Below are 23667 nucleotides of genomic sequence, written 5' to 3'. Positions count from 1 at the left end.
TGCCTGCTTTGGGAATTGTGTTTCCTGAGGCTTAGGCCCTTGAGGGTTCTTCAAGGTTCAATAGATGGAGACGTTTTCAAGTTAGGCTCACACGTCCTTTCACAAGTCAGGGCCTCCAAAAACATCATAGCTTCTGATCTGTATCACATCCAAGTTTCTTTCTTATAGATAGCCCTTAAATCTGCCGTCTGTCTTTCTTATCTTGTCTAATCTTTCTAACTTCCAGTGGCTAGCTGGAGGCCATCTGAAACAACAGACTTGAGTGAGAAGGCAATATCTTTAATTAATTATGTATCTATTTAATTTTAGGCCTCACCCATGGCACATGGAGGTTCTCAGGCTAGGGGATGAGTGGGAGGTGCTGCTGCCGGCCTACACCACAGCCACAGCAGTGCTGGATCTGAGCTGCGTCTGTGACCTACACCGTAGCGCATGGCAATGCCAGATCCTTAACCCACTGAGCGAGGCCAGGGATTGAACCCACATCCTCATGGGTACTAATCAGGTCCATTACCCTCTTAGTCACCATGGTAGTATGTTTGGAGTCATCTTTGCTGTGGAACTAGGTGCCTTCATTCAGCGAAGTCTCTGAGAATGATTTGGAGCAACAAACTGTGTATCCTCTGTTCTCTGGAATACGGAAGCAGTTTGTCCTAGGACCCCACCTCTGATTTTTCTCTCTTCCTTTTTGTCTTTGCTTGCAAATGGGGTAATTTTTGCCTTTCTTGTAATAACTGGCTAGATGTACCAAGGAGGAGCTAACATCCACTAACATTCTCCACTTTCTTCCTTTAGAGCTCCAGGTATGTGTGTGGCATGCTTTCAAAGTTATCACAGGCCACAGTTTTACTAAATGTTTAGCCACAGCCTAACAAGGGTCACCAGCTTTCACGCCTGTTAGACCTGTTTCTTTGTTATCACGACCTGGCTGCTGAGTCAGTGCCACTAAATTTTTGTTTTTATGATACCAACCCCTCCCTTCTGGTACTAGTTTCTCCAGTAGTTAGGGTGATTGTGGTTGTACAGAGACTCAAGAACACAGTGGTTCAAACAAGATAGAATTTAAGTGTGGACATCCAGGGCCAGGGGTTTCCTCTTAGGGAAATGAACCCAAAGCAGCTCACATCACTTCTGCTCCCATCCCACTGGGAAGAGCTTAGGCCCATGACCACAATTTAGCTGCAGATGGAGTGGGGGAGGAGGAAGTTAGCTGGAGAGCCACATCTTACCATTATGTTACTATGGAAGAAGGAAAGAGCGGGTTTGGATGGCTAGCTTGCTGTTTCTGCCACATTTGTCTGCTACAAGTGTGTTGCAGAAGATGTAGGGCCCCACATAGTTCATTTCTCTTAGAATGTGGTACCATGAACACACCCACACTGCACACCACTTGTGGAGTGCACATCAGGATGGCCTAGGAGTTGACAAGCTTTTTTTGTAGAGGAACAGATCATAAATAGTTTATACTCTATGATGGGCTATATTGCTTCTGTTGCAACTACTCATCTCTGTTGTCATGGCGTGAAAGCAGCCATAGACACTATGAAAAGGGGTAGGCGTGAAAAGGGCAGGCGTGTGTCCTGTTTTAATGGAACTAGAGGTCTTAGTTTGCCAACCCCTGAGGTAGCTCATTGGGAAATCCATTTAGCAGTATCTATCAAAATTAATAAAAACATTTATAAGCCCTCAGTGGCTTCATTCCTGGAAACGTATCCCAAAGAAATAATTTCAGCGAAGCATATTCCTGAATCTATTACAGCACTATAAAGAGGAAGAAAAAGTTATAAGTGGGCGCAGCCTAATGATCAATATTTATTTATATCTATTTGTCAAGAGTAGAATTGTGGTTGAGTAGATAGTTGTGTATCAAATGGAATATTATGCAGCTAATCAAACTTATTAACATTGGAATTATGTAGCAACATAAAAATTTTTATGGTTTGATATTAAATTGGAAAGAAAGACACAGGGTTGTAAATGTGCTATGATGATGATCAGTAAATCAGTGTCTGCATGTAAACCAGACTAATCGATGGGGTTATGTGCAATATTCTCCTTTCTTCAATGTATTCATTAAATTGTGTTTCAGTAAGAATATTTGAATAAACAAAAAATGTTTTTAATAATGCAAAAATTGATGGCTTTTGAGGAATAGGAGTACTTCCTCCTTTATTTTTTTTTAATTTTTCAATTTTATTGCAGTATAGTTAATTTACAAGGTTGTGTTAATTTCTGTGTACAGCAGGGTCATTCAGCCATACACATACACATATCCATTCCATATAGGTTATTACAGAACACTGCTTCCTTCTTTAAAGAAATTGCATATTTCATTCTATTCTCTGTTCTCTCCAGCCCCCAGGGAGCTCAATGCCAGGTATGAAGTTCAAGCACAGCAATCATTAAAATGACCAGAGCTAGTGCATATGATCGGGTATCCTGGTTTGCTGGGGACAGTCCCAGTGCATGTCGCTTGCTCTAGTATCACTGTTAATAGTGCCCCCCACCCCTTTCCTCAAAAGTTCTCTTGTTTGGATGAACATACATATTTCCGTACTTTTTGTGGCTTTACTTTTCTATTTCAGGTCTGAAATAGAAAAACGTTTATTCTGAATTCATATGTTATTGTAAGGCATTTCAAAGCTTCTGTTTAAAAAGATGCTGGGTATAAACAGTCTAACTGAAAACTTTGAAAACAAGCCCAATCGCAGCCTGCCTCCCTGTTTGTATTACATCTGAATGAAGCAGAATCAGTGGACCCCAGGACTCAGTTCATACCCCGCCCCTCTACCTTCCAGCCTGCATCTACATAGGTGCTTGGTTTTTAGAGATGGGAACTCTGGTCAAGCTTCCCAAGATGCCATGCTCCCATTTGCTGTGAGAGACAATGCAGCTTTCCTTTGATGAATGTGTCTTTACCTACCTATAGGAGGACTATGTGTGACCTCTCAGACTGGCATAAAAAAGAAGTGAAAAAGTATTTTAACTAAAGTACCACTTAAGGATATAAGGACATAGCATTTGAGTGCCAGAAATGAGCCAGGTATCATCATGTGATGCTTTAGATACATAACTCATTTTATCCTCATAACGTGTTCCAAGGAAGTCATAATAAAAAATAAAACAGTAATAAATAAGACATTTAACAATATAGTAATTAATACTTACCGACCACCTACTAGAAGTCAAGTGGAGAAGTTAAGTGAGACTTCCCCAAAGTCATAGAGCCAGTAAGTAGTCGATCTGGGCACTTCACCTTGTAGATTTTCCTTTTATATCGTGAAGAGAAAATGTTGGGGAATGTTAGAAAATGTTCAAGAGCATTGGGAATGATTTATTTCCAAGATTCTTGATCATATGGACTCTGGCCAGCAAGTGGTTGCAGAGAGAGTCTGTTGTGTGCATCTGACTTGGAAGGAGAAAACACTGATAGGACAGTGAGTTCTTTGGCTTCATCATCCAGACTGTGCATGTCATTGCTAATGTCCCCTCCTTCTTGGCCAGTAGCGCAGTGCTTAGGCAGATTGAGTTATTAGAAGGGTGATGGTCAGCCAGAGATCACAGATGTGAAAAAGATGGCTTTTACCAAGGCTCAGTGTCTGTAACTGGACTCTCCAGTGCCGCAAAGTCCATGCTGTGCCACTGATTCACGTTTGCCTGTGCCTTCCCGAGGTGGCCTCTTCTAAAGTGCCCTTGGCGGGAGCTTCAGCCCCCAACTCCGGCATGGGGTTTCACTGATGTGTGGGTAGAATTTGCAAATGTGAAGGGGTCCCATCCTGTTCGTTTCTAAGGCACGGTTTCAAAAGAAAATGGCATTTATGGCCTGCATTAATGGGAAATTACTTTCCATTAAGGATTCTGAATGATTTGCACATAATGTTTATAAAGTGAAGGAAAAATGTCAAGCATTTCACTAACAATTTAAAGCAAAGCTCACAGGACTCTGCCAGAAAAGAATTCCAAGAACATTTTCTTCATCATCTCTTCTTTCTAAAGGAAAAAAAAAAAAAAAAAAAAAAGGCGGGTGGGGGGGTGGGGGGGATGAAAGGACATAGATCAATTAGGCAGAATCCATTGCGGGACTGAGATGGAATCTTTGATAATATCATTTCTAGGTACTTAAGAGAATGAATAAAGTGAGCCAAAGACGGAGAGGGGGGATGTGGTGGAAATCACATCTTGAAATGATGGATTGCAGACAAAATCCAAGTTTAGGCCCTGGCTAGGAGAAACCACGGCGCATCCAAGGCCCTGAGTGTGGGGTCATGACGCTTCATCAGCGTATGCTGCCTCTGTGTCCCCAAAGAGAAAGGGAGGCCAAGAAAAGTCTTCCAGCTAAAATGTGTGCCTGGGTCGTTCCCAGAAAACCCTTGGTTTTGAGGAACCTAGTGTAGGAACTGGTGACCTACGCTTGACTGTCTTCCCTATTCTGGGTAAGTTGTCACTTGCTGAATTAGAAATGTAAAGACTAGAGGACAAAAGATTTTTTTCATTTTTCAAGCAACTCATTTATTGATGAAGGCCCCCCCCATCCCCCCCCTCCACTGTTCTTAAGGAGGGCACAACTTTCTATAATCACAACTAAGGGTTAATATAGTCCAAACTGAGATCGACTTTAAGAATGTGGAAGGTTGAGATGAGTGAACAAATGTGGGTGCCAAATGTGTGCTACAGGCATTTCAGAGCGAGGCCAAATAAATCTCTCAAATGGCTTATATTAAGACATTCTAACTCCCTTTAGGTATAAAGAGACTTTTATAAATTTCTTGACACTTCGAAGGGGGTTCGGATATAATGTCTAGAGCCTAAGTCTTTCCCCTCATTGGAGCGAAATCTCTAGGATTACATTAGAAAATAAACATTTATTCAAAAGTAAAGTGTGAAGTTTGAAACGTAAAGAAGACGAGCACTCTGCAAATCGAAATAGATGTATTTTTAACCTAAATTTCCAAAGAGGAAATTAAAATTTCACACAGCAGTAACAATGATGATTGCTCAGTTGGCAGGTTATTTTTCACTTTCTCTCTTGGGTCTTTCTCACTCTTTTTTTTTCTCCTGCCACCAACTCTCCCCCCACATTCATTTCTGTATGTTATTAGTAGCAGTTTAGAGTCACAGTTATTGATGAAAAGAAATAAGCAAGAAACAGGAGTCCTGTGTTGTAATCCAGATCCTGTTGTTTATTTGCTGTGTGACTTTGGGTGAGTTTGTTAACATCTCTGGACTGATTTTTGTACTTGTCCCTAAATGAAGTGATTAGACTCAATACATTCCAAGTTTGTTTTGTTTTGTTTTGTTTGTTTTTGGTGTATTTTATTTTATTTTACTTTATTACTCAATGAATTTTATTACATTTATAGGTGTACAACAATCATTACAACCAAATTTTATAGCATTTCCATCCCAAATCCTCACTGCATCTCCCCATCCCCCTGTCTCATTTGGAAACCATAAGTTTTTCAAAGTCTGTGAGTCAGTATCTGTTCAGCAAAGAAGTTCATTGTGTCCCTTTTTCAGATTCCACATGCAAGTGATAGCATTTGATGTTGGTGTCTCATTTGTCTGACTGACTTCACTTAGCATGATAACGTCTCTGTCCATCCATGTTGCTGCAAATACCGTTATTTTTTTCCTTTTAATGGCTGAGTAATATTTCATCGTGTATATGTACTCCATCTTCTTTATCCACTCCTCTGTTGATGGCCATTTAGGTTGTTTCCATGTCTTGGCTATTAATACATTCCAAGTTTCTTTTCCAGCTCTAAATTCTTTGGCTGCAATATTTCTCCTTTAGGAGTACTCAGCATTCTTACAAAATTTGAAAAGTACACAGGTTGAACATTTTATGTTTTCTTATTTTAAAAATCTTATTAAAAAATTAAAATGTGAACAGTGATTGTTATTGTTGATAGGTAGCCATTGATGTGGGAGAAGGGAAGGGCCCTTTTCTTATTTTTCATCTCAAAGAAGCTTTAGAGGGAAAGGATTTCTCACTGCAGGAAGTGGTTTCTTATAATTCTTCTAAGTAGTCTGTATGGAGTTCCCCTTGTGGCTCAGTGGTAACAAACCCTACTAGCATCCAGGAGGATGTGGATTTGATCCCTGCGCTGCTCAGTGGGTTAAGGATCCAGCATTGTCATGAGCTGTGGTGTAGATGGCAGATGAGTCTCAGATCCCGCATTGCTGTGGCTGTGGCGTAGGCCAGCGGCTACGGCTCTGATTGGACCCCTAGCCTGGGAACCTCCTGGGCCCTAGAAAAGGCAAAAAGTCAAAAAAAAAAAAAAGTTTGTAAAAAGGGTTCTTGTAAAGCCTGTAGGACATAACTTCTTAGTTGTAGGAATTTTAATACTACTTGGCTGAAATGGTTATATTATCTAAAATGCATATATTAAAATCTTAATACATGTTCTGCAATGATATGCTTAGTCTTTAAGCTAAAATTTAAAATGCCATCATCCAAATGTTAATATATGTACTTATGTTTTAAAAAATAGTGTAGAAGTCAGTTTCCAGGGAATACCAATAGGGGCGCTCTGCAGTACAGTTCCAGGGGAACTGAATGACCCCCCTGGAGTTGCCAAGTGGGCGTGGCCTCAGGTGCAACCCCTAATGCCAGATTACGGAAATGCAAGATACAGGGAAAGTGTAAGAAAACAGGGCCTGACGGGTGATAGATATCGGACAAGAGGCCCCCCAGTCAGGAGCAGGACAGGCAGAGGACTCTGTGGCCAACCAGAGAACACTCATCCTGTCCAAACAGCAGCCACCTGATGCCTGAGAATGTGGACCTAGGATAGCCAGCCTTCATGGTTCTCCCAAAGAAGCCAGAAATCGTATTTTTTATGTGTGATCCCCTCATTTGTAAATATTGGCAGCTAATCCACACTGTACAAGAGCAAGGGGCAGGCCAAGCAAAACGCCATCTGCAAGCCAACCCGCATGCCAGTGGCCGGGAAGCCACCTCTGATCAAGGCTGTCATTTGCCTTCCCTTCCCCTTCACTCAGAGTGGCACAGGCGGCCCCCAAGCACCGGGCCTGGTTGTAATGGAGGGGTCGCCACCAGGAAGCTTTGAGAAACACATGGACCAAAGCTTCTGAGAAATCTGCGAAAGTTACCTCAGTACACACGGGAAAGCTTTGAAAGGGTGGAGGGCATAGACTTTATTAGTTAAACCCCTTTTCATATCATCTGTGTAAATCAAGGAGAATCAGTACCAAGATTAAAACAATGTACATGTGCTTATTTTTATAGATTATAAAGATTAGGCTTGAGTTCCATTGACAAGTCATTTTAACAAATCGTGTCTCCTACCAATAAATACAGGGCTCTTATTTCTAGAAAGATAGTTCACAGACTTGTACTAGACATTACTTGCTGGTTTATTACTTAACTGTCTTAGTCGGCTTGAGCTGCTATAGCAAATACTAGACTGAGTGGCTTAAAACAACCAACATTTATTTCTCACAGTTCTGGAGTCTGGGAAGTTCAAGATCAAGGTGCCAGCAGATTCGGTGTCTGGTGAGGGCCCTCTTCCTGGTGTGCAGATGGCTGTCTTCTCCTTGTGTCTGCAGATGGTTGCACTAATCCCATTTATGAGGGCTTCACCCTCAGGACCTTATCACCTCCCAAAGCACCCTCTCCAATCCCACCACTTTGGGGATTAGGATTCCAACATCTGAACTGGGCGGGGGCACAAACATTCAGTCCGTAGCATTACATAGGTTAATATGTAAAATTTATGTAGATTAATATGTAAAATTTGCAGGTAAGGACCTCAGGACCCAGAGGTGACATAATCCAGAACTAGAACCCAGGGATCTAAAGTTTGTGTCCCATCTGTTCTCACCAAATAGACAAAAATAGTATTTTAGAGATGCTGAACAAAATGGACTTTGTGGTCTTTGTCAGTGGTAGATACCAGTACAGTGTCTGGGTCAGCTAAAGGAAAAGTGTTAGCTTTAAAATTTATTTGCAGAGTTCCCATCATGGCTGAGCAGAAACAAATCTGACTAGCATCTTTGAGGATGCAAATTCAATCCCTGGCCTTGCTCAGTGGGTTAAGGATCCAGCGTTGCCGTGAGCTGTGGTGTAGGTCGCAGATGTGGCTCGGATCCCGCGTTGCTGTGGCTCTGGTGTAGGCCGGTGGCTACAGCTCTGATTCAACCCCTAGACTGGGACCCTCCATATGTCGCAGGTGTGGCCCTAAAAAAAAAAAAAAATTGCTATAAGAGAGTTTAGATCAGAAAAAAAAAAATGACAGCTTTTGAAGGGAGCTTGAACCACATATGCTCTAGATATGCTCATATCTCCATATGAGATATGCTCCAAATCTCATAATCTCCTTCAAAAGAGGTGAGGTCTCATAGGTTGGGTGTGGTGCCCGAGTACACACTTGGTGGCCCATTAGTGTGGCCCAGAGTACACACTGGGTGTTTGAGAATGAGTCTAAACCAGAAGTAGACTTGAAAGTTCCAAGGCAGTGTTTTACCCCAGCCTGTTAAGAGATGAACAGGCCTAGCAAATCTCTGTGATCTTGGGGCCCCTTCCTACCTGGGCTGCTAATTCCACCTATTACCAGGAATGTCCCTCTCTGTTCCTTAGCTGTCTCCATGGGTAGCAGAAGTCATCTGGAGACACTTCTGAACTCCAGACTTCAGACCAGGAAGTGAGCAGAAAACAAGCTCCCCCAGCCCAGACAGGTGTCACCTGCTGGCCTTAATGCTAAGTGGGTATTGGAGTCAGAGGGAGGCCCAAATCCTAGCTCTCACCCCATACCTCTGGGTCAGAGTTCTGTCACTAGACAGAATGAGAATTATCACCCCAACCACACTGTTCTAAGGATTAAATTATGTTGCGTAAATAAGAGGTGCTGGGCAGGCATGGTAGTTGCTACAGAGTAAGAGCCAAGATCACAGCGGCTGTTAATGTTACATAATTGGTTATCTGATTTCCCAGCCTACAGCAGACTGGAAGCAGCCGATTAGAAAGGCCTGAGGGACTGCTTCGGGAAGGCTCACTGACAGCAGGAAAAAAGGGACAGGTTGAAGCCTGACTACAAGGGAGGCAAGAGAAAAAGTATAAAAAGCAGGAACAAAATCTCAAAAGGCACAGCAGTCTGGGGCATTTACTAAGAGACAAAAAGCCCTCCTCAGGTCAGTAGCTTCCCTTGGACTCCGTACCTTGTACCCTGACAAGCCCTCACGTGAACAGCAGTTGTGTGAATTTCTTCTCTCTCCATCTCCTTTCCCCCCACCAAAAAAACAAAAACAAAAACCAACCAACCAACCAAACAAACAAAAACAAAACAGGAGTGGGGAGTTGTAGCTTGCTTTTCACCTGGGATGCTCTGACCTAATGCTTCCAGGTAACAAAGTCCCCAAAGTCAGGGTCAGCAGAGAAGGAGCACGTACAGGGGGCCCCTTTGGCAGTCTGAAAATAAGCCAAGTTTACGTGCAGCAGAAGAGTGATGATCTTAAGTGCTTCAGAGAGAAGGGTGTCCCCTGCCCCACTGACTACTTCTTCTATCTCTACCTATATCTCCTTCATAGTCAGGACTAGAAGGACAGCCTTTCAAAGCAGGCTCCTAGATCCTGGTACGTGGCAGAGAGAGAGGGAGGGAGAACCTGAGATGACCAGGCAGCGGAAATGCCAGCAGGTGCCGTTTCCTCTTTGGTGTCCTACCTGCGACCTGGAGTAGACACCTGTTTTTGTTTGGTTATTTCTTTGTTTTCTAAAATCGAAACCTGAGCTGCTTGCTCTGAAGCAGGACAGAGCAAGTACCTGAAGAGCATCCCTCGAGTGCCTGGCAAGGCGAGATGGGATGTGGGCAGACCCTCCAGGATCACTCAAGGACTTAGGTGGAGGGGACATTCCTAGAGAGCATCCCAAGGCCTGGGGAGCTCCCGGAGCTCGCCCAGCCAAGGACTCACAAGCTTTTTTCAAGCCCAGCTGATAGACCACCCCCTTGGCTGGGGTTGGCTCAAAAACTGAGTGAGCCTACAAACTCACTCGCCAGCAATTCTCAGAGTGAGTCCATGCCCTGGGATCAAGAGCACGGACTCTGGACCTAGACGGAGGTCAAATCTCAGCACTGCTGCTATATTGCCTTGAACCCTGGTTTCTCCATCCATCAAGTTGGGGGAAATAATGGTACCTCATCAGAGGGTTCCTCTGAGAATCAAATCTGCTGATATCTCAGAGGCACTCAGTACATGGCACATGGTAAACACTTAACCCTGAGGGGTTTTATTTCATCCCTAACGCTGACTGGGACTGCAGAATTAATCAAGGCACCGTTGCTACCAGAATAAAATGTGCCTGGTAGTTCTGTGCCCGCGTGTAGCCCTTTGCAGCAGGGCCTTTGCAAAACAAGAGGTGGGGTCAGGGGAAGGGCACCCAAGGAATTTTCCCGCTGTTAAAAGAAGAGGGGACCCAATATTATTAGAAACTGGTGTACATTGTTGCCAAGAGGGAAGGGAAAGTTCTTTTAGGGAGAACACGATTTCCCTACCTGTTGTGTGTGGCCGAGGCAGGACTGCCTGCCTGGCCACCTTCAAATTCTTATGGTAGGCTCTCTTTTTTTTCCCTAATGGTGTGGAACAGAGCTTGAATAATAAATATTTAACAAGGACACTCCCTTTTCTCTGTTAAAATAATCTTTGTTTCAGTGCTTTAACAAGGAAGACTGTGTTTTTCCCACCTCGGCTCTCAGGTTACGTGAAGCCAGGTCTCGGGAGTGAGAGAAAATAAACTACAGGCTACCCAGCCAGGGCAGGAGGAGGCGGCGGCCTTGCTGGGACGGCTCAGTGCCAGGGTTTCGGCCGCCTGTTCTAGAGCACATGCATCCCTGGTGCTGCCAGGCGCTCACGGGCACACGTGCCCAGTGGTTTCAGGTGCCAGTTACAAAGCACAAGGAAGTGTGGAAATTGGGGTGGTGGTGCAAGAGCCCAGGGGGAAGGAGAGCGGGGTGTTTGACAAAGACAGGGCGCTGGGTAGGATGCATCCTTCCTCACGGGAAGATCTGGGCAGAGGTGCAGCTTCTGATCCTGGGAAGCCAGGCGCTGTGCACCCAGCACACCTCGTGCCTAGGCCCGTTTGAAAGATCCCACTGAGCACGTGTCACGCATGTCCCCTCTTCTGTCGGCACTTTCGGGTTCCATCCATGGTGACACAGACTTACCTTTTATGGAGGGGGAAAATTCGCACACTGTCACTGAAGTGGGCACAAAATTTATTCCTCTTTAACTGAACTGGCTTATGAGCCTCCGTTTAGACCGATGGCGGAAACAACTTAATCTTTTTTCCATTTCTACTGTTAACCAAAAAAAAAAAAAAAATAATAATAATCTTTTTTCCATTTCTTCTAATGGTGGAAAGAAACGTAATTGTGCCATTTCAAGGTAACTCAGTCTCTTCCCTTCGAAAGCATAGTCTATCCATTTGTTGCTTTGTCAAGGCAGGATTTAAATCGAGTCAACTCAGTTGAAACTTCCTGTTGGGACTCTTGGTTTCCCTCAAAGGTTCTCCCCTCCCTCCTCCTCTTCCCCAAGGTGCTGGCGGGGTGCAGGGGAGTTGAGGGATGCTCACGGTGGCAGCTGAGGGGTTTGGGTCCTCACTGCTTCCACAGCTGAGCTAACTTGCCATTCCAGGTCCAGGCCTGGATCTGGGGTCCCAGTCTCTGCCTTGGGGTTGCCAGCTTTCTGCATACAGATCCTGTGTCCCCCACCCCCACCCCCAAGCCGTCTCTGGTCCAGCTGCCCCCTAGCACTTCCTCACTTCCTGCCGGGACTTGAGGAGAGGTGTCCACAGTTTGTGGGGAGCCAAAGGTGGGGCCCATAGACTCCCCCCACACTGAATTACTGCCATTCCCACTGTGCCCATCTAGAGCATTGAGGGAGCCGCCTTCCCCCAGAGTCCCCTGGGGGTGGGATCCAGGGAGCTTTTTAGCCTTCCTGCCAGCCCTCTCCTCTCAACCAGCCCTCTTCCCTGACTCCGGGTGGTAGGAAACAGCCCCCTCCCTCTCCACAGCTTGTAACACAAATCTCTGGGCTCTGAGTTCTTCAAGCTCTGGTTCCTCAGAACCCAGAAATTGCCCCAGCTCCTCCACCCCTCTCTCCCCGGCCTCTCAAATCAAATCAAAGCCTACCAGGCGCTGGCCGGAACGCCTGAAAGCCTGATACCCTGAAAGCCTTGGCATTCACACAATTTCACAACTGAAATGGCATTATTTTGGAACTTACAAGCAAAACATTGATTGCTTGGCTGGTGTTCGCCTGCTCACTAAAGGGAGGCCACGGCTACTTGGGTTGAGAGCCCCAGATGGCAGAAAGGGCGCTGCCTGCCCAACACGATGCGTGATGTTTCAGAACATTATCCCGCCTCCGGTGCAATGCGGGACAGCCAGCCCGAGCTCTGGGGGCCGTGCACCTATCCGGTGCCCTTACAGCTGACACCCGGGTTCAGTGCGAGTACAGGGCAGCACAGAGGTGCGGGGGCGGGGGGGGGGGGATCCTCTTGCCTGGGGGCTCTCCCCTCAGGGATCTCAGGAGAGGTGCCATGATTTGGGTTCGTTTGCTGATGGAGTGTGGTGTGAGGGCTGGTCGCTTTCCAGCTCTTAGAAAATCAAAGTGGGCAGTGCGGCAATGGTCCCTCGCCTGGAATAAATGAAGTGAGAAGTGAGTAATGTGTCTTTCCCCAGTGTGTTCAGTGTGTGTGTGTGAGTGTGTGTGCAGCGGGCACACACACATGCACACATAGGTGGTGGCTGGGATAAGTGCACGCCCGCCATTGAGTATTTGTTTGAGTCAGTGCAGGTAGCTTAGAAAGTAAATGGGAGGGGGAAAAATATATATATATATTCACACACAGTTAGCTCTGTAGTCAGTGTGATAGCCTATGAAATTTCTTGGCAGCCCTTCATGGTGGCATATAGATCATGTGGGAGTTGACATCAGGAGGGTAGGTCCCAGCCTGGGGTCTGGAGACCTAGTGTCTCATTCTGGCTTTGCCATTAGCCCTGGGATCAGGCAGTTGGGACCTCTCAGAGGCCTGGCTGCCTCTTCTTCAAAAAAGAGGAATGTTTGTGCAAACCGCCAAAGACCCTTCTAGCGTGGACATTTTGTGTTCAAGGACGTGCTTCCCAAGACCGCCATGTGGTTTGGCACCCGACTCCCTCTCTGTTAAAAAGTAGAAGTGGGAGAAATGATAAAAGAATACGGATCATTGAAATGAGACCACATTGAAATAGTTATTCCTTAATAAAACTGCCTTTGACTCAATGGCTTGAATTGCCACACGGTTTCAGCGCCCAGCCCCCATCCACCCACCCACCCAGATCTGAGCTGTATTTCCTAGAGAAAATGGAAACATCGAGGCAAATATACAATTCCCCAGTGTTTGGAGTCACTGAACAGTGTTACTCTGTTCCCATTCAAGATGATGAACGGGACCCCACTATTTAAATCCTACTCCCCAATTCCCATCATTATGACCAAAAGAATATAGATGTGGGGTGGGAGGGGGTCTGTCTTGGAAAGAGCCATCTCACTGCTGGAAACATCAGGGAGATTTGAGAGATGAATAGTGCAGGGGGTCCAGATTTTAAAATGCTGGCCCACCTCACCTGGCCAGGGAAGCCCCTCAGCTCCTGCTCCTGCTCTCACCTTTGGCTCCTCTACTTGGAACCATGAGAACCACTGAGGCCATATGTCCCCTTTATGATCTATAGGGACTGGAGTAGGGTGACCACTTGTCCTTCCCAGACACACTAAGCCACTATCATAGGCTCCCCTAGAAGAATTCTGTCTTCAGAAATCCACAGGCCTAGAAATCTGGGACATTTTAATATTTATATATTTAATCTATTTTATTATTATTATTATTGCTTTTTTGGGCCACATCTGCAGCATATGGAAGTTCCTGGGCTAGAAGTTGAATCAGAGCTACAGCCTGCTGGCCTACATCACAGCCACAACAACCCAGATCTGAGCTGCGCCTGTAACCTACACCACCGCTTATGGCAATGCCAAATCCTTAACCCACTGAGCGAGGCCAAGGATCAAACCCACGTCCTCATGGATACTAGTGAGATTCTTAACCTGCAGAGCTACAACGGGAACTCCTTGGGACATTTTTAAATCAAGTCTTCAAGTCTGAATGTTTTAGAAAATAAAGGATATAATTTATTTCATAAATGCTGATACCAAAACATGATGAAAATATAAAAAGGAAGTAATTTCATTTTTAAATATAGTTGTGAAAAACCTAAAATGATGCTGGCAGGATAGCAGATAGATGGGGTCAGGTTCCTGCCTGTTCTTCCTGTTTTCCAGTCTTCTTTCCAGGCCCCCTGTTGGCAGCCTAACAGATCTAGAGGGCAAAGCACAAGTATGGTTTGCAGGCCAGCATCCTAGAACCAGCCCAGAAAGGAGAGTTTGGGATTAAGAGACAGCAGTTTAATAACCATCACATCTCGCTGTTGAAAATGATATTTTTAAATTGCTGTCATAGGAGAAGATAATCATGTGAGAATTTCATTTGAATATCATAGGAGAGAGAGAACAGCCAGGAAATGTAAGAAATGATCATGATAGAGGTATGTCAGGTGGCTCATGAACAAATACATTTTTGTTATTTTTCTGGAAAAAAATAAAACAGTAGCAAGCCCATCCTAGACATAAATATACCACACATATACATAAATGTGGTTTCCTCAAGACATACAATGGTCATTCATTTAAAAATAAGCTTATTGACCATAGGTGTCTGGGTTTATTTCTGGGTTTATTTATTTCTCTGTTCTGTTCCATTGGTCTGTATGTCTGTTTTGGTACCAGTACCACACTGACTTGATGACTATAGCTTTGTAATATTGCCTGAAGTCTGGGAGAGTTATGCCTCCTGCTTGGTTTTTATTCCTCAGGATTGCTTTAGCAATTCTGGGTCTTTTATGGTTCCACATAAATTTTTGGATTGTTTGTTCTAGTTCTGTGAAAAATGTCATGGGTAATTTGATAGGGATCACACTGAATCTGTAGATTGTCTTGGCCGTTTTTACAATATTAGTTCTTCCAACCCAGAAGCATGGAATATCTTTCCATTTCTTTGAATCCTCTTTAATATCCTTGATTAATGTTTTATAGTTCTCAGCACATAATTCTTTCACCTCCTTGGTCAGGTTTATTCCTAGGTATTTAATTTTGGGGGGTGCAATTTTAAAAAGTATTGTGCTTTTGTATTCCTTTTCTAATATCTCATTGTTAGTATGCAGAAATACAACTGATTTCTGAGTGTTAATCTTATATCCTGCTACTTCGCTGAATTTACTGATCAGTTCGAGTTTTTGGGTGGAATTCTTAGGGTTTTCTATATATAGTATCATATCATCTGCATACAGTGACAGTTTTATCTCTTCTCTTCCAATTTGGACACTTTTTATTTCTTTTGTTTGTCTGATGTCTGTGGCTAGGACTTCCAATACTATGTTGAATAACAGTAGTGAGAGTGGGCATCCTTGTCCTGTTCCAGATTTTAGTGGGAAAGCTTTCAGCTTTTCTCCATTGAGTATTATATTTGCTGTGGGGTTTGTCATAAATGGCCTTTATTATGTTAAGGTATGTTCCATCTGTACCCACTTTGTTAAGAGTTTTTATCATGAATGGATGTTGGACTCTGTCAATTGCTTTTTCTGCATCTATTGAGATGATCTTTGACAAAGAAGGCAAGAATATAAAATGGGGAAAAGACAGTCTTTCCAGCAACTGGTGCTGGGAAAACCAGACAGCTGCATGTAAATCAATGAAACTGGAACACACCCTCACTCCATGCACAGAAATAAACTCAAAATGGCTTAAAGATTTAAACATAAGACAAGACACCGTAAAACTCCTAGAAGGGAACGTAGGCAAAACACTCTGATATCAATCATACAAAAGCTTTCTTAGGTCAGTCTCCCATAAAAGCAAAAATAAACCAGTGGGACCTAATGAAACTGACAAGCTTTTGCACAGCAAAGGAAACAATCAAAAAAAAAAAAAGACATCCTTATGGAATGGAAAAAAATATTTTCAGATGATGCAACTGACAAGGACTTAATCTCTAAAATATACAAACAACTTACATAACTCAACAGCAAAAAACCCAACAACCAATTGAAAAATGGGCAAAAGACCTGAATAGACATTTCTCCAAGAAAGATATACAGATGACCAACAAGCACATGAAAAAATGCTCAACATCACTAATTATTAGACAGATGCAAATCAAAACTACTATGAGGTAATACCTCACACCTGTCAACAAGTGTTAACAAGTCAACAAATAACAAATGCTGGAGAGGGTGTATAGAAAAGGGTACCCTCCTACAACGTTGGTGGGACTGTAAATTGGTCAAACCACTATGGAAAACAGTACAGAGGTATCTCAGAAAACTAAATATAGAACTACTGTATGACCCAGCAATCCCACTCCTGGGCATGTATCCAGACAAAACTTTCCTTGAAAAAGGTACATGCACCCACATGTTCATTGCAGCACTACTCACAATGGCCAAGATAGAAACAACCTAAATGTCCATAGACAGATGAATGGATTAAGAAGATGTAGCACAATGGAATACTATTCAGCCATAAAAAAGAACAAAATAATACCATTTGCAGCAACATGGGTGGAACTAGAGACCCTCATATTAAGTGAAGTAAGTCAGCAAGAGAAAGAAAAATACCATATGATATCACTTATATCTGGAATCTAATGCACAGCAAAGATGAGCCTTTCCACAGAAAAGAAACTCATGGACTTGGAGAACAGACTTGTGGTTGCCAAGGGGGGGGAGGAAGTGGGATGGATTGGGAGTCTGGGGTTAATAGATGAAAACTATTATGTTTGGAGTGGATAAGCAATGAGACACTGCTATATAGCACAGGGAACTGTATCTAGTCACTTTTGATGGAACATGATGTAGGATAATGTGAGAAAAAGAAAAAATATATACATATATGTATCACTGGGTCACTTTGCTATACAGTAGAAATTGACAGAACACTGAAAACAAACTATAATGGAAAAAATAAAAATCACTAAAAGTTTTTAAAATAAAAAATAAAAATAAAAATAAGCCTAAAGAGAGTTCCCTTTGTGGCTCAGCAGTAACAAACCCAACTAGTATCCATGAGGATGCAGATTCGATCCCTGGCCTTGCTCATTGGGTTAAGGATCCAGCATTGCTGTGAGCTGTGGGGTAGGCCAACAGCTGTAGTTCCAATTTGATCCCTAGCCGGGGAACTTCCATATGCTGTGGGTGTGGCCCTAAAAATACAAAAATAAATAAATAAATGAGTAAATAAAAGAATAAAAATAAGCTTATAAAATTAACCTTATTATTACTCAAAAAAATATGATCCAGTTGAAGTTGAAATGAGATTTGGAGGGAGTGACTCAATACAACTCAATATTTACTTGGTTAAATTATTTTGGGAGAACAGGAAATGTTGACATGCAGGCATGCCTTGTTGTGTTGTGCTTTGCAGGTGTTGTACTCTTTACAAATTGAAGATTTGTGGCAACCCTGCCTTGAGCAAGTCTATTGACACCATTTTTCAACAGTATTTGCTCACTTCCTATCTCTGTGTTACATTTTGGTAATTCTCACAATAATTCAAACCCTTTAATCATTATTATATTCGTTATGATGATGTGTGGTGTGTGACTGTTGATGTTACAACTGTAACTGTTCCGGTGGGAGGGGCACAAATTGTGCCCATATAAGGTGGTGAACTTTAGAAATGCTGTGTGTGTTCTGACCGCTCCGCCGATCTGCCACTCCCACGTCCCCCTCCCCTCCTCAGCCTCCCTGTTCCCTGAGACACAGAAATACTGAAGTTAGGCCCATTAATAACCCTAGTGGCCTCTACGACTCCAAATGGAAGAGTCTTACATCTCACTTTAAATCAAAAGCCAGAAATGATTATGCTTCATGAAGAAGGTATATTGAAAGCCAAGGAAGGCAGAAAGCTAAGCCTCTTGCACCAAACAGGTAGCTAAGTTGTGAATGCCAAGGCAAAGTTCTTGAAGGAAATTAAAAGTGGTATTCCAGTGACCACACAGATGATAACCAAAAAAAAAAAAAAAAAAAGTGGAACAGCCTTATTGCTGACATGAGGAGAGTCTGAGTGGTCTGACAGAAGATCAAACCGGCCCTTAAATCAAAGCCTCATGCAGAGCAAGGCCCTAACTCTCTTCAGTTCTAAGAAGGTGAGAGAGGTGAGGAAGCTGCAGAAGAAAAGTGTGAAGCTGGAGTTCCTGTCGTGGCGCAGTGGTTAACGAATCTGACTAGGAACCATGAGGTTGCCAGTTCGATCCCTGGACTTGCTTAGTAGGTTAAGTATCCGGTGTTGCTGTGAGCTGTGGTGTAGGTTGCAGACGTGGCTTGGATCCCATGTTGCTGTGGCTGTAGTGTAGGCCGGTGGCTACAGCTCCGATTCGACCCCTAGCCTGGGAACCTCCATATGCCTCGGGAGCAGCTGAAGAAATGGCAAAAAGACAAAAAAAAAAAAAAAAAAGAAAAGAAAAGAAAAGTGTGAACTGGCAGAGGTTGTTTCAGGAGGTCTTTAGGACAGAAGCCATCTCCATAACATTGAAGTGCAAGGTGAAGCAGCACCTGTTGCTGTGGTAGCTGAGCAAGTTATCCAGAAGATCTAGCTAAGAGAACTAATGAAGGTGGTGCAGGAAACAACCAACTTTCAAAGTAAATGGAACAGCCTTCTGTGGGAAGAAGACGCCATCTAGGACTTTCATAGCTAGAGAGGAGAAGTCAACGCCTGGCTTCAAAGCAGCTTCAAAGGACAGTCTGGCTCCCCTGTTAGGGGCTAATGCACCTGGTGACTCTCAGTTGAAGCCAGTGCTCATTTACCTTCCTGAAAATCCAGAGGCCCTTGAGAGTTATGCTCAATCCACTCTGTCTGTGCTCCAGAACTGAAACAGCAAAGCCTGGATGACAGCACATCTGGTTACAGCATGGCTGACTGACTATTTGAAGCTGACTTCTGAGACCCACTGCTCAGGAAAAAAAGATTCCTCCCAAACGATGACTGCCCATTGACAATGTACCTGGTCACCCAAGAGCTCCGATGGAGATGCACAAAGAGATCGATGTTGTCATCATACCTGGTAACACAGCACCATTCTGCAGCCCATGACCAAGAATCGGTTTCAGCCTGCAAGTCTCATTATCTAGGAGTACATTTCGTAAGACTGTAGCTGCCAGGGAGAGCGATTCCTCGGAAGGAGCTGGGCAAAGTAAACTGAAAACCTTCTGGAAGGGATTCATCATTCCGGATGCCATTACAACTATGTGTGATTCATGGCGAGAGGTCAAATGATCAACACTATCAGAAGAAGTTGATTCCAGCTCTCCTGGATGACACTGAAGGGTTCAAGACTTGAATGGAAGAAGTGACTGCGGATGTGGCGGGAAGAGCCAGAGACCTAGAATTCGAAGTGAAGCCTGAAGATGGGGCTGAATTGCTGCAACCTCATGAGAAAACTTGAACAGAGGAGTAGCTGCTTCTTTTGGAAGAGCAAAGAAAGTGCTTTCTTGAGAGGGAAACTACTCCTGATAAACATGCTGTGAAGACTGTTGCAGTGACAATAAAGCATTTACAATACTACACAAACGGAGTTGACAAAACAGCCCCAGGCTTTGAGAGGACTGACTTCAACTTTGAAAGAAGTTCTGCTGTGGGTAAAATACTATCCAATAGCATTGTCTGTTACAGAGAAATCATTTGTGAAAGGAGGAGTCAATTTATAGTGCCGAGTTTGTTGTCTTACTTTAAGAAATCGCCACAGCCACCCAGCCTTCAGCAACCATCTCCCTGACCAGTCAGAAACCATCGACTTGGAGGCAAGGCCCACGTACAGCAAAAAGATTAGGATTTGCTGAAGACTCAGATGATGGTTAGCATTTTTTAGCAACAAAGTATTTTAAAATTAGGATATGTACATTTGGGTGGGGGGGCACATCTGCAGCATGTGGAATTTCCCAGACCAGGGATTGAACCCACGCCACAGCAGCTACCCAAGCTGCTACAGTGACAATGCTGGATCCTAAACCCTCTTTGCCACAAGAAAGCCCCATGTACATTGTTTTTGTTGACATAGTGCTATTGTACACTTAATATTGCTTGTAAACATAACTTTTATATGCAGTGGGAAATCAAAAAATTGGTATAACTTGCTTTATTGAGATATTCATTTTATTCGGATGGTCTGAAATCAAACCCACAATAGCTTCCAGTATGCCTGGGGAAGAGTGATAATGACTTGCTTTACTAAGTACTAACATTTATTTTGAAGCTACAGTATTTAAAAGGAGGTGATATAGCTACTGAAACTGATCAGTACAGCAAAGTAGGAAATCCTAAAGTAGATCCAAGGGCACATAATAATTAAATCCATGATGAAGTTAGAATATTTGAAATCAGTGGAGAAGAATGGATTATTTAATAAATTGTGTTGAGACACCTGCTTAAACATTATTAAAAAGAAATAAAACCTCTGTTTGCCAAAATCCAAATGAACTGAAAGAAATGATTTCCACATTAAAAGTTAATTTAAAAAAAAATTTCTGGGATTAATTTATTTGAATATTTATACATAAATGTAGAAAGGGGAGTGCCTGTTGTGGTGCAGCAGAAACGAATCCGACTGGGAACCATGAGGCTGCGGGTTTGATCCCTGGCCTTGCTCAGTGGGTTAAGGATCCAGCGTTGCCATGAGCTGTGGTGTAGGCTGGCAGCTGTAGCTCTGATTCAACCCCTAGCCTGGGAACCTCCATATGCCACGGGTGTGGCCTTAAAAAGCAAAAAAAAAAAAAAAAAGAAAGAAAGAAAAAAATATTTACATAATTGTAGAGAGAAAACCATTAATAAACATTTCATCAATTTGACTGCTTGTGTTATTTAAAATTTCTGCATGTATGTATGCCAAAAAAACCCAGAAACCCCCTTCCCTGCTCCATCCCTAGTACGCACTCCAAAAACAAAATAAAAATAAGTAAACAGATAATAAACTGGGAATACTGCTTGTATCAAACATGACAGATACAGGGTTAATATTTATAGTATACAAGAGGCTCCTAATACTTTTAAGACAAAAAATGATAGAAAAATACATTGATAGTAAATGTTAAAAGTATGCAAAATTTATGTCTATGAACAGCCAATTTCCTTCTAGAAGTTTGTTTATTTGTTTGTTTTGGCCTTGACTGCAGCAAGCAGAAGTTCCCAGGCCAGAGATCAAAACCAGCTGCTGCAGTGACAATGCTGGATCCTTAACCTGCTGAGCCACATGGGAAGTGTAAGAAGTTTACTCTTAGGAATTAAATACACATATGTGTAAATACAAATACATTAGGATATTTGTTCAAAGAGTTATCAGTGAAAGCCAAGAGAAAACAAATGGCAAAATGAAAAGGAAGGAAAGAAAGGGAGAGAGAGAAAAAAAGGTAAGAAGAAAGGAAGACCCTTAAAAATCCAAAAATAGGAGATGGATTAAAGAAATTATGTTACACTGTTAGGGCTGACAACCGGTCAGTAATGAAAAGTAAACTGGAAAGATGTTCACAGAAATATATTTAGGAAGGGTGTTTAATGAAAACAGCTATATGTAATTACTGCACAAATAAATTCATAAAGTTATCTGGAAGCTTCTGTGCCATAATGTTAATTTAACATTGGTTACCATTTCATTATTGGTTTATAGCTAACTTTTCTCAACTTTGCATCTGTCTTTTCTCTCTCTCTCTCTCCCATTACTATGCTTTAGTTTTGAAATTAAAAAATCATTCCTTTAACAGTGTCATTTGGGGTTAATAGATGCAAACTATTGCCTTTGGAATGGAGGAGCAATGAGATCCTGCTGTGTGGCACTGGGAACTATGTCTAGTCACTTATGATGGAGCATGCCAATGGGAGAAAAAAGAATGTATACATGTATGTGTGACTGGGTCACCTTGCTGTACAGTAGAAAATTGTCAGAATACTATAAACCAGCTATGATGGAAAAAAATAAAAATCACTATTTAAAAAACAAACAACGTCATTCTGAGAACTTCCGTCTTGGTGCACTCAGGCTGGTGTGTAGCAATTCTGCTCATCTCTCTTCAGTCTCACCCTGCCACGTTCCAGCTCCTGGACACCAGCTCTAGGGTATTTTCCTAAGGCCATCCAGGCCTTTCCTGCCTCCTTCTTCTCCGAGCTACCTCATCTTTGTTCTATACATATTCCCCATATATTGTCCTGTCTCCAGAAAGAAACTATGAGCTCCTTGAGGACAGGGTTGGGCTTTGTATGGCTGCACCTCCCTTGGGCTCCAGGTGGAGCTGAGTAGTTGCTTTGAGGAGAGGGGCTGGGCCTGAATGTCCTGGCTGGGAGAACTACTGAGAAAAGCCGTGGGCCCAGGAGGCGAGCTCGGGTGCCATCTGGGAGAGCTGAGGAGGGCAGAGGCTACAAGCACAGCAACCTGTGAGATGGCTTGGGTCAGCCTTATCCTGGGAAGGGAAGAGGAGCCTGCTGTTCATGGTCTCTTCAACTCTCTTCCTTTGCAGGGCTCCATGGATGTTTTGTCATGTTAACCTGTGCTTTTTGTCTCCATATGATGTGGACAGGTTCTAACATTCCCATGGACCAGCCCTGCTGTCGTGGTCTCTATGACTTTGAGCCAGAAAACCAAGGAGAACTAGGATTTAAAGAAGGGGACGTCATTACATTAACCAATCAAATAGATGAAAACTGGTATGAAGGAATGCTTCATGGGGAATCTGGATTCTTCCCCATTAATTATGTTGAAGTGATTGTGCCTTTACCTCAGTAAAAGTGTATCTCTAACTTTGGACATTCTTTCATAACTGCAGTGAATTCACACCAGTGTCCTCTCAGTGTGGTGTTCTGTGGCATTCTTGCTCTTTGACCAACTTAATGACTTTTGTATGTGTGTTCTCTTTATAATGTATTTTGTATCAATTTAATTGTATAAATGATTTTCTTGTCTTAGCTACATGAAAATACCGTTCTCCCTTTTTGCTTATTGTCCTAAGAGTCATTGGTTAAATAAATGTATGTGCTTCTTGTTGCTAAAAATAAATGGTACCCATTGCAGTTTCGTCAGTGAATCGCCCGTATTCCTCAAGCTGAGGTGGAATGCAACACTTGAAACTAAGAACTGCTAAATATTTTGTTTCCTGACATTACTGATGGCATCCAGTCTTTTCTCTTCATGGTGACCTGTGAATAGCCCAATAAATATGACACACTGTGTTGGCAAAAGGCCTTGGGTATTCTTAATGTTGAATTGATGTTTAAGCACAGTCGTCCAGCTGCAAACCCCTCCTGTGCCCACTCTGACTCTGGGCTCAGCCTTGTGGGAGGGCAGCAGGCTGGATACAAATAGGAACTTCAGAAAGTGCTCAGCCCCTCCACCTGTGTTCCTGCACCTCCATCTTCACATGAGAACACACCCAGCCTAGCTTTCCAGAGGGAGACGTGGACCAGAGCTGAGTCACTCTAGCCAACCTCCAGGACCATGGACAAAGGTAAGGAAGCAGAGACACTAACCTAGCCCTATTCTAACTATAAATAGGGACTAGATATTCTTTTTAAATTTTTTTATTG

The 23667-nt window shown here is 43.1% G+C and overlaps 1 protein-coding gene across 2 annotated transcripts in view; it reads left to right on the top strand.

The window, feature by feature from the left end:
• SH3GL3 (SH3 domain containing GRB2 like 3, endophilin A3) overlaps positions 1 to 23322 on the top strand; it is a 132977-nt gene extending 109655 nt beyond the window's left edge. For both annotated transcript variants that reach the window (XM_047797086.1, XM_047797087.1), the window contains one exon: positions 22665 to 23322. In XM_047797086.1, coding sequence (XP_047653042.1) covers positions 22665 to 22870 — 206 coding nt within the window. In that variant the 3' untranslated portion in view covers positions 22871 to 23322. The remainder of the gene's footprint in view (positions 1 to 22664) is intronic.
• Positions 23323 to 23667: the final 345 nt, after the last annotated feature.

Source organism: Phacochoerus africanus, chromosome 9 (genome assembly GCF_016906955.1).
Source record: "Phacochoerus africanus isolate WHEZ1 chromosome 9, ROS_Pafr_v1, whole genome shotgun sequence".
Classification (NCBI taxonomy): Eukaryota; Metazoa; Chordata; class Mammalia; order Artiodactyla; family Suidae; genus Phacochoerus; species Phacochoerus africanus.
The sequence above is the reverse complement of the archived record's forward strand: the minus strand, read 5'-3'. Positions and strand labels throughout refer to the sequence as shown.